Genomic DNA, 10990 nt, shown 5'->3' on the forward strand with positions numbered 1-10990 from the left:
GTTCGAAGCCTAAATGTTTCAAGTGCGGGGAAATGCATCCTGGAAATACCTGTGCAGTGGAGGAGGAGGATGCCATTTGCTGTTTATGCAATGGCTTTCACTTTGCCACAAACAGGTCATGCCCAGAACATGTAAGGCAAAAAGAAATTAAAGTCAGTATGGCAAATAACTGCATCTCCTATGGAGAAGCCGTTAAACTGCACCCAGCTATATCGAAATCGTTTGCTGATATGGTTAAGTCACAACCACATATACAATCAAATTTACCACATAATAGTACTCAAAATTCAGTTACAAACCCTAGTTCGAATATGCGCCCTCCTAGCCATAGCAGCAGAAAAACTATTTTGTTGAAACCTCGTCCTTCTGTTAAAAAGACTACCCATGGCTATGATGTGGCTGCACATCGGGCCATAATAAGTGAATACTCCATCCCTTCTCCTGCAAACGGTTGTGCTCTACGTCAGGAAACAGAAAAGGAAGAACGAGTAGTAATCGCCGAGTCTATTGAGGCCTTAAGAACTCTTTTGTCCATGCCAAACCTTACTTTACCGTCCCACGTTGCCCCTATGATTGACTCTCTTACATTTGCAATTAAAAACAATGGACAATATAATACAATGGAATTGCAGAAGCATAATCAATAAAAAACATGATTTCATTCATTTACTAAATAAATTTAAACCTTGTGTTTTTGCCCTATCTGAGACATGGCTCAAGCCTGGAGCTCTTCTAAGAGCTACTGGCTATTCATGCCTCAGAGAGGACCGTCCTGACGGGTGGGGTGGAGTAGCTTTACTCGTCAGGAATTCTGAATCATTTTCATCTCTTCATCTCCCATCTCATAGTGATGATTTTTCAATTATTGCTGCCATTGTAAATAACATCTGCATCCTCTCTGTATATATTCCTCATCAATCATCTTCTATTTTTAATGAATTAGAACAAATAATTTCCTCTCTACCTAGGCCCTTGTTGATTCTAGGAGATTTCAATTCACACCATAAGTTTTGGGGCAGTTCAGTATCCAACTATAATGGACATCGTGTTTTAAAAATCTTAGATGATCACAATCTTTGTGTCCTAAATACTGGCTCTCCAACTCGCCGTACAGCGCCTACAGAATCACCCAGCGCTGTTGATCTATCCATTTGCTCTGCTGAACTGGCATCTTCTTTCACCTGGCAAACTCTAGATTCTACATTTGGTAGTGATCATTTTCCAATTATAGTCTCATTTCCTTCATCTACACGACCATCTCCGAAACCTAGCCCTAGGCTTAAATACAATCTATGTAATGCTGACTGGAAAAACTTTAAATGCTGTGTAGAGAAGAAATTATTGTTTTTGCCTAGTTTAGATGATACTGACGTAGTTGGTTGCTCGGTTGCTTTGGCCCGGGTGATCACAGAAGCAGCTGATGATGTATTTCCTGTAAAAAATACTGTAATTAATAAAATCCCCTCTCCTCCTTGGTGGGATCAGGATTGTTCCCAAGCCATTAAACAACGAAAGGAGGCTGAAAAACTTTATCGTCATTTTATGACTACTGAAAACTTTGAGTCTTACATGCAGGTCGCACGTGATACTAAAAAATTGTTACGTAGGAAGAAATATGAAGGTTGGAGACGATTCTGTGCGTCTCTCAATCCTAATGTAAAACCTTCCATAGTTTGGAACAACATCAAAAGGTTCAGACATGCATTCAATGAACCCTCAAGGCGTACACTGCCTCCTAATCTTGCACAACAATTTATAGACAGACTAGCACCTTCATCTGTTCCTGAAGAGTTTGTGTTCCAACCTGCAACCTTTTTATATGATCCTTCCTTAGACTCCACTTTTAATTGCCCTTTTAAAATGGAGGAACTAAAAGGTGTTTTAAGCAATTTAAAAGATAGTGCTCCTGGTGAAGATGGTGTGCCTTACTCATTTTTAGTAAATGCCAGTGATGGCATACTTACTTATTATCTGAGCATAATAAATTCGGTTATCCAGTCCGGTATAGTCCCAGATTCATGGAGATCCCAGATAGTTATTCCTATTTTAAAACCCAATAAACCACCATCAGATGTTTCTTCCTATCGCCCTATTGCCCTTTCCTCAGTATTTGCAAAAGTAGCTGAACACTTAATTAAAAACAGGCTAGAATTTTTTGTTGAAAAGAACCATTTATTATCTCATAGTCAGTTTGGATTCCGAAAAGGTAGATCTACTTATGATAGTTTGTCAATATTAATTGCAGATATACGACTGGCATTTTCTAAAAATGAGTCAGTAGTAGCTGCTTTTCTGGATATAAGTGCTGCTTATGATAATGTATTAGTTTCAGTGTTACAGGAAAAGCTTTTCAAGTTAGGCATTCCACAAATGTTAAGTCATTTTGTAATAAACCTTTTATCTGAACGGTCCATCAGTCTTATAAATGACAACAATAGAATTTCTCGTTTAGTGTGGAGAGGACTACCACAAGGGTCTGTATTAAGTCCATTATTATACAATATCTATACATCTGATTTAGAGTCATCTCTAAATGGTACTGTTAGGGTCTTACAGTATGCCGATGATTTATTACTTTATTCATCAAATCTTTCTCCTGAACAGGCTAGTAGATCAGTCACTTGTTCCTTATGTTTCTTGAGGTCATGGTTAGATTCTAATGGTTTAGAACTTTCTGTTCCTAAAAGTGTTGTAGTTTTATTTACTAGAAAACTATTTCCTCCTCCAATCAATGTGCAATTTGATAACTACTCCATTTCAGTAAAAGATAAAACTAAATTCCTTGGTGTCATTTTAGATAGTAAATTAACAGGCCTCCCACATTGTGAGTACATAGTTTCTAAATGTGAAAAAAATATTAATATCCTTAGGTGTGTTTCTGGAGTTTGGTGGGGTTCCCATCCTTTTTGTATGAAACTAATGTACAATGCCTTAATAAGAAGCATTTTAGATTATGGGACATTTTTGTTAGAGCCTGGATATGTCGTTGGCTTCCAAAAACTAGATCATATTCAATCTAAAGCCTTGAGAATAATTTGTGGTGCCATGAAATCAAGCCCTATCAATGCTATGCAAGTTGAGTGTTGTGAGCCTCCGCTCCATTTACGACGCCAATATCTTTGTGATAGATTTATTTTCCGTTGCTCCCAATTCTCTAATCACCAACTCTGGATTATCTTGTCTAACCTTCTACTTCAAATAAGTACATCCAACTATTGGAAACACAAGAGCCCTCCTTGCTTAATCAAAAGTTTTCAAAAACTTAAATCTATTTCAGCTCCCACTGTTAGCTCTTCATCACTTCCCATTTTTCAGCATGAATATGAGTCTCTTATACTAGTTCCACCAGTTCTCCTGGATATAGGTATATCAAAGAATGATATAGATCAAAATCAACAATTTCTGAGTTTTATTGATACTGATTGTCAGGGTGCTAACCATATGTATACAGATGCTTCTAAGATGTCCACCAATGGTTGTGTCGGTATTGGTGTGCTTCACATTCAATCTAATATTTACCAAAAGATAAAATTGCCTCCAGAATCCTCTGTGTATAGTGGTGAGTGCTTTGGAATCCTTAAAGCATTAGAGTTTATCATCATAATGCATCTTAAAAAAACAGTCATTTTTTCAGACTCTTTAAGTTCTCTTCAATCAATATCTAAATTTCCTTTCAAATCTAAATCTAATAACCCAATTATTTATCAAATCCGTAGTCTACTTCAAAAATGTCATCTTAAAGGTTACTCGGTTTCCATTGCCTGGATCCCTGGACACAGAGGGATTAAAGGTAATGAAAGGGTGGATGACTTAGCTCGAGATGCCATTAGTTCTGGAGACATGTTTCCATTTAAGAATGTTGTTGAAGACCTGTTGGCACTGCCTAAAATATACCTAAGAAAGGAATGGACAAAATTATGGGCATCTGGTGCGGGTGCCACTGCGTTACATTATCGGAGCATACAAAGATCAATTCCTGCCAAACCTTGGTTTGCAAAAATCTCTTTGCCAAAGCCTGCAACCAGTATGTTAATTCGAATGAGATTGGGTCACGTATGTACACCGGAACACCTGAAACTACAAAATCGCGTGGCCAGTTCCGCATGTATTTGTGGAGCTGATCCCGCTGATCTTAATCATATATTCTTTTCAGGTAATTGTAACCTGTATGACCGTTCTATATTATTAAGACAGCTGTCAGATTTAAAAGTTCCGTTTCCCACATCTATTAGAACACTCCTGTATATTAATAATTCTTCTCCATATATATTTAAATCATTGTATTCATTCCTTTCACGTCATAATATAAAATTATAATTTATTATAATATATTACCATTCCCTGATCCTTGTCCAAATTCCGACATATCCGTTATAATGTAATCCTTTAATTCCGTTTCCCCGTTTTACTCGTTTGGCTGAATGCGCCAGGAGCGCGATGCCATAAAAAAAAAAAAAAAAAAAAAAGAAGGGGGAGGGGCCAGATGACCGAACGAGATGCAATAGAATAGAACTTTCAGAAGGAGTAGCAGAGAAAATGCTATTATTGTTTGTCCTTGTCACAGTCTCATTTTTTAATCCCCACCGTAAATTTTGGTGCGGTTTATGGTGGGCAACAAATAACCCGACCAAATTACGTAGGTTGTTTTTGGTATGTTGTCAGGGATGTTAGAAGGTGTTTTTAATATTGTCGCATTGCGTATGTTCTGTCCCTCACGGGCGCACGCGTATAGCACATCTATAGGATCCTTCCATCTATGCAAAAAAAAACCTATTTGGTTCCTATAGCCTGGCCATGGTATAAGTCCGTGAGCCTGGCAAACGCAACCTGTATGTCAGCGAGAACAAGAACCAGGAATACTTTACTCATCCCTTTCTTTTGGGTGCTGTTACTAGCGCAAGACAAAGACAGTATAATTCTCGCCACTAGGTTTGAAATGAGACAGTCCTAGACCAAACTATAGGATTTATTAAACATAAAAACAATCAATGATTCGTAAACTCCATTACTAAACCATCGATTAGCATAATGGAGCGGTAGAGATGCTGCTATTTGTAAGAAGAAGAAGAACATGTATTGCTGTTACATTCTAACTATAAACTTTAGCTGTATTTCTATGAGTTTTCGTCAAACATCAACAACAGAGATTTATGATTTATTATATCATCGTCATCGCATCGTAATTACGATAACGTTGAGTTTTGAGCTGTGCTATAACCGCGAAAATCGAAGTTCTTCAATTGCGGGCATTTTTCTCCGTCACTCTAATTACATCTTAGTGAGAGTAAAAGAGAAAAATCCCCGCAATTTGCGAATTTCGGTTTTCGCGGTCTGTGTATTGTATTTGACAGATATCAACGTTGAACAGGCCAACGTAGATAGGAAAAAAAACTTTTGTATGGAATTTGCATGGCAAACTATGACCAACCAAACAAAATAAAACGTCAGTGCTCATTTATCTGTCAAGCTCACATCAAATCAACAGGGAAACTACCGGGAAAATCGAAGTTCGTCAATTGCGGGCATTTTTCTCTCTCACTCTAATTACGTCTTAATAAGAGTAAAAGAGAAAGATCCCCGCAAATTGCGAATTTCGGTTTTCGCGGTAGGCCCCCTGCTTTGTCATGGGGGCTCGCATGTTTTGTTTGCGTATTTCTATTTCATTTAGGCTTCATGGTTTTCGAAAATAGTGATACATAATTCATGTGAATAGATTTTAGTAAGCCACCAGTACACAATGGTCCACTACAAGCCATTGTAGTGTAGATAGGTATATGATTAAGGATAAGAATAATAAGTGTAACCAGAGTACCTACCGCGAACCACGTTCGACGTGTTGCCTCTCTGTCGCTCTTGTAAATTCGTACGTAAGTGTGATAGGGAGGCGTCGAACGTGGTTCGCGGTAGGCCCCCAGAAACCATACATGTATAGACATTGAAATGTAATACCATATACATAACTGGTGAGTAACTAAAGTACACAATAGGTAATAAATAACAATGACGGGATCCGGAAAAAGAGGACGGAAGGGAAGGTTTACATTGAAATTATATATTCATTCTAGAAATGTCAACCGTTATCACCCTATTAGTATGGAAAGTTGTTACCAATCATAAGCATATCTGTAATAGGGTTGTTTTCAATTTTTTGAAACGCTTATATTACGTTCTATATTAACTAAAAGTTGCCCTAAAATTCAAATTTTATACTAAAAACGGCTTTAAATATGTTAAATTAACAAAATATATTTTGACAGATGCTTTCGCGCCCAAAACGCTCTTTGAGAATTGTGTGACGTCACAGTTTACGGTTTGACACATAACTACATACACACGTAGAAGATACGTTGTGTCAACTGACATTTGTTATTTGTTGTTTATCGCCTAACTGTCAACAGTGTCAATCCGAGAGTTGTGACGTCATCAGAATCTTCAATGACGTTTCGAGTTTGGTCACGTGACGTGTGCCAAAACATATTTTAAATTCAATATTTACAAAAATATGGTCATCACAGGTCCCCTAAAAGTAGTTTAACATGTTCTTATAATCCAAAAGAATTTATTGGGATACAATTCTGCCCTAAGATTTGTAGATGGAAACAACCCTATTGTACGCCATGTTGCAACTTAACTATGAATGTGTGAGTGACATTGATTTTCTTACTAATTATATGACATTTCATATCGACTAGTTTATTAATTCGTGGTAGTTTAATAGTTTTACACATACACATTGTACATTTGACACAGCTGAATACATATTTTTCCTCTGTTACCGTTATGTTGGTACTATTATTCTTTGGCGTAAATGTTGGTTATGGTTTGCCATGCAAATATTTTATAATCCAGTCGCTAGTATGGGAATCCCGCCTCAAAAGAGACGTAGTGATTATACTGATTATATTCTCTTTGTTGTCAATGTCAACAGCAAAAGTGGTTGTTGCTAATACTAATAGGTTATAGTTTCATACTTAAAACCATATTATTATTAATTGCATAATTAACTTGTAATTTGTCTTATCGATTCACAAGTAACATATCGGATACGACCATTTTTTTAATGTTTAGCTATGTTTGGTTTGTGCTGTTTAACTTTAAGAAGACTGCATGTAAACAAATCAGTGAGGTTACTTCAACGTAAGAAACACCTTATTTTCTCTGAAAATACCTTAATTTTAGGAATAGAAACATCATGCGATGATACGGGCTGTGCCATAGTTAATGGTGCTGGTAATATATTAGGAGAATCATTATATTCACAAAATATAAGGCATCTAAAATATGGGGGAATAAATCCTACAATTGCTCATGAACTACATCGTGACAACATTGGAAAGGCGGTTAACGGAGCACTAGATGCAGCATCTATTCGTATGGATAGCATAGATGCTATAGCGGTTACTGTCAAACCTGGTTTAATGAACAGCCTTGAGGTTGGAGTAAGATATGCAAAACATTTGTCAAGATTGCATAATAAACCCTTAATACCTATACATCACATGGAAGCACATGCACTTGTGGCTAGGATGTACCATGACATTCCCTTTCCCTTCTTGGCCTTGTTAATATCTGGTGGCAATAGTCTTCTAGCAGCTTTCAGAGATGTTGATGATGTACTCTTGCTTGGTGATACTCTAGATAATTCACCCGGAGAAATAATGGATAAAGTTGCTCGCCGTATGAAACTCAGAAATATCCCAGAGTACTCACAAGTTGCCGGTGGAAGAGCAATTGAGCTAGCTGCAAAAAAGGCTGATAAGCCTGAAATGTTTGAGTTCCCATTGCCATTGGTGAAACTTAGAGATTGTAGTTTTAGCTTCAGTGGACTGAAGGATTTTGTTGAAAGGAAATTGAAGGAGAAAGAATCTGAACACAGAATTATCGGTGATGGAATTATTCCTGAAATAAACAACTTATGTGCAGGTTTTTTGCATGGTGTAGCAGAGCATATAGCACACAGAACAGAGAGGGCTGTAGCATTTTGTGAAGCCAACAAAATTATAACTTCTAATAAGAGCATTGTAGTTTCAGGTGGAGTTGCTTGTAATGATTATATATTTAATTCTATCAGGGTTATTGGAGATAAAAGAGGGTATAAAGTTTATCGTCCACCACCCAGAGTATGCACAGATAATGGTATAATGATAGCCTGGAATGGTATAGAAAAACTGAAACTGAAGGAAGAATGTGCTATGTTAAATTCAGATGTTATAGTAGATCCTTATGCAACACTTGGAAAAAATATTATAAATGATGTTAAAGCTGCTGACATACAAGTACGAGTCACAAGAATAAGAAAGAAAATGCCTTATTTATAACTGTCTCCATTATTATATTTATTTTCCACTTCTTAGCAGTGACAGAAAAGAAATTTTATATGTTTACCGTCCGTGGTCAAAGGGCCTAACACAAACCACATTCTACAAGTTGCCTCCCTGCCACACTTACATATGAATTTACAAACAGGGAGGTAACATGTTGAACATGGTTCACGGTAGGCTCTCAGAGGAGAGCATATTATGGAATGAATTTCCTTAGGGCCTACGCTAGCTGACGCGGGTTCTATTTCTAGGTGAAATCCGCCACACGCGTCCGCTTCAGTTATCATCGCTCATACTATTTTTCATTAACCCGCTCGTCCGCTCCGTGCACCCGCGCCAGCTAGCGGAGGCCCTTAGGTGTATTATATTGCTGTACAGTATGTATATACATATTAAGAAATAAACAAAAAAAAATTATTATCTGGTTTTTAATAAATTAAAACTATCACTTGCTGTAATTACAATTATCAATCATCATGCATGTTCGCCAGTGGTTCCATTGAGTTTACTTGGGTGCCACCTGTTGTGCATCTGCAAAATTACAGAATTAAATTAACATTTGTATAATTATATGGACAGCTAAATGTTAGTTGAGCACACATATACACATACTGAATGGCTTTGCAATCAACTCTTGCAAAGTATTTATAAAAAGGAGTGTAGCAAATCTCTTAAAACATCTTAACCCTTTCCACCCGGTCTGATTGATTGTGCAGGTTGATTATGGTTAACACTTTCATTGCCAGGCCAAAACTCAAGTCCACCGCTTGCCGTAAATACAAACATCTATATAAGACTCCCCCGTGAGTCCAAACGCGCACTCGGCGAATAAACAACGCTGCACGCCAACAACTCCGCTGGGGAGTTAATTTATTTCTATGCCGTATGCCGACGACTCCTCTAGGGAGTCCAGGGCTGTCACAAGGGCAAAATTGCCAACGCCATGCATTTTTAGTTGCATAGTGAGCATAAATACATATTATATTAAGGAGGTATGTCAGATACCTACCTACTCTAAACTTTATTTACTAGGCTAGCTATTAGTATATTAGCATTTTTGTAATCCTAAAAAACGAGGTATAGTGACAACCCTGAAAAATCGTAAGTTTCGTAGAACTCGCTAGAGGAGTCTGATGGCCATGGCCTTTAGTCATCTATAAATTGTATAGTACGAACTCCCCTCGGGAGTCGCGTGGCATGTGAACAAAGTTTTCGAGAACTCCCTCTGGAGTTCTTGGCAGTGAAAGTGTTAAATGTCCATTTTAACACAAGTCACTAGAGTCAGACCAAGATAAGATGGCAGTGATTTTGACAGTCCAGACAGTGCAAGTATTATTTTAAAATTTCAAACTTCTATGAAATTATGATGTTTACTTAACACTTGCACAGGTTGGGCTATTAAAATTGTTGCCAACTTAGCTGTCTGACTCTAGAATTAATAAGTTAGCTTAGTTTTCAAATTTCCAGTTGAAAACGGATATGTGACATTCCATGGATAAAGGTACCTTAAACACATGAAACGTTACAACTTACTATAAAAGATTTGCTAGCATTTCCATTCTAATTTGTTAGTCTTTCAATACAAACATTTTTACTTTAATAATTGGTACACAATCAAAAAACAACAACATAAATTCACATTCTGACATACTAGGAGTTATTGTTATTTCTAATTGGACAAATCACAAAACTCATAAGAGATTCATTAGTTAAAATCGAACTATAAAGTTAGTAAAGGTTTAATTAATTACTATTGCATATTATGTCATCTTCATTTCAGTGGTCTTATGACTAAATTAAAATAAGACCAGAAAATGTTTACTAGTGGAACAAAATAAAGCATCTAATCACATTTCTGTTGCATCTCCTAACTTACACTTTATACTTAATTTATTCTTTTTCATCTGAAAACATAAATCACAATTTATATCAAATCCATAGAAAATTAAGAGCATCCATATATATTTCTCACTCGAAGACTAGGGTACCCATAGATTGAGTACAACCGCACTAAAAGGCCCAGAGCCTTACTTGAAAACTGAAATACCAATGGATAAACCTATATATCTTGAGGGTAGAATGGATACTCACGGGCAGGTTTGCCATTAGCCCAAGGGGTGATGCGAATGTGGGATTCATCTCGCCTCAATGCTTCAGCTCGGAACTCTTGTTTCAGGGCCCGACGGAGCACCTTAGCGGCGATGTTGGAGTAGTTAATGTAGCTAAAATTAAACAAAACTATCATTGCATTGTTGCTCAAAGAACCCATTTTCCCAGTGACAGATCATAACTCACTTAAGACCAGCTGCTCTCCAGGCACTCATTATTGCAAGATTTTGATGTCTAGTTTCAAGAATAAGAGATGAGAATTTCCTGGAAAAGTGGTCTTCCCCACAGCAAGTGATGTAACAGTTGGCATAGACTAGCTAGACAGGACTGAGGACGGCTATGTTAGAATACAGATAAAGTAAAAATTAGAGCATTTAACATAGACAATAATCACAATTGCAGCGGTTATAATTAAATCTTGAATAGTCTGGCTCAAGTCCAGTGTTACCAGGTTATGAATAAGCCCTTAAAATGATTTAAATTGTATGCAGTATTCAGCATTTCTGTAAAATAATTAGGGTTTACATAAGTACTAATCAGCTAACAGATGCTTCGCCATA

At 37.0% G+C, this 10990-nt stretch overlaps 3 protein-coding genes across 4 annotated transcripts; 2 read left to right on the forward strand and 1 right to left on the reverse strand.

Annotated features, from left to right (window-relative positions):
• Positions 1 to 2196: 2196 nt before the first annotated feature.
• LOC133533757 (uncharacterized) lies at positions 2197 to 5874 on the forward strand. Its single transcript, XM_061872797.1, has one exon. It carries the CDS (start codon positions 2371 to 2373, stop codon positions 4315 to 4317), a length of 1947 nt encoding a protein of 648 aa, XP_061728781.1. The 5' UTR covers positions 2197 to 2370; the 3' UTR covers positions 4318 to 5874.
• Positions 5875 to 6887: 1013 nt separating this feature from the next.
• On the forward strand, positions 6888 to 8738 carry LOC133533758 (tRNA N6-adenosine threonylcarbamoyltransferase, mitochondrial-like). The gene has a single exon (XM_061872798.1). The coding sequence runs from the start codon at positions 7071 to 7073 to the stop codon at positions 8316 to 8318; it is 1248 nt and encodes a 415-aa protein (XP_061728782.1). The 5' UTR covers positions 6888 to 7070; the 3' UTR covers positions 8319 to 8738.
• Positions 8732 to 10777, reverse strand: LOC133533760 (protein stunted-like). 2 transcript variants are annotated; one of them, XM_061872802.1, is made up of 4 exons: positions 10617 to 10777; positions 10413 to 10543; positions 10198 to 10225; positions 8732 to 8852 (listed from the first exon to the last, which is right to left on the reverse strand). In XM_061872802.1, exons 1-3 carry the CDS (start codon positions 10643 to 10645, stop codon positions 10212 to 10214), a joined length of 174 nt encoding a protein of 57 aa, XP_061728786.1. In that variant the 5' UTR covers positions 10646 to 10777; the 3' UTR covers positions 8732 to 8852; positions 10198 to 10211. The 2 variants fall into 2 exon arrangements, with proteins under 2 accessions (XP_061728786.1, XP_061728785.1); XM_061872801.1 differs by lacking the exon at positions 10198 to 10225.
• Positions 10778 to 10990: the final 213 nt, after the last annotated feature.

This window comes from Cydia pomonella, unplaced genomic scaffold (genome assembly GCF_033807575.1).
Source record: "Cydia pomonella isolate Wapato2018A unplaced genomic scaffold, ilCydPomo1 PGA_scaffold_202, whole genome shotgun sequence".
NCBI lineage: Eukaryota > Metazoa > Arthropoda > Insecta > Lepidoptera > Tortricidae > Cydia > Cydia pomonella.

Bases quoted from the DNA above. Each gene is read 5' to 3' on its own strand.
- LOC133533758 (XM_061872798.1), top strand. From the start codon at position 7,071: ATGTTTGGTTTGTGCTGTTTAACTTTAAGAAGACTGCATGTAAACAAA.
- LOC133533757 (XM_061872797.1), top strand. From the start codon at position 2,371: ATGTTAAGTCATTTTGTAATAAACCTTTTATCTGAACGGTCCATCAGT.
- LOC133533760 (XM_061872801.1), bottom strand. From the start codon at position 10,645: ATGAGTGCCTGGAGAGCAGCTGGTCTTAA. The intron at 10,544-10,616 runs GTGAGTTATGAT...GTTTAATTTTAG, and splicing joins TGGAGAGCAGCTGGTCTTAA to CTACATTAACTACTCCAACA. The intron at 8,853-10,412 runs GTGAGTATCCAT...GTAATTTTGCAG, and splicing joins GGCTAATGGCAAACCTGCCC to ATGCACAACAGGTGGCACCC.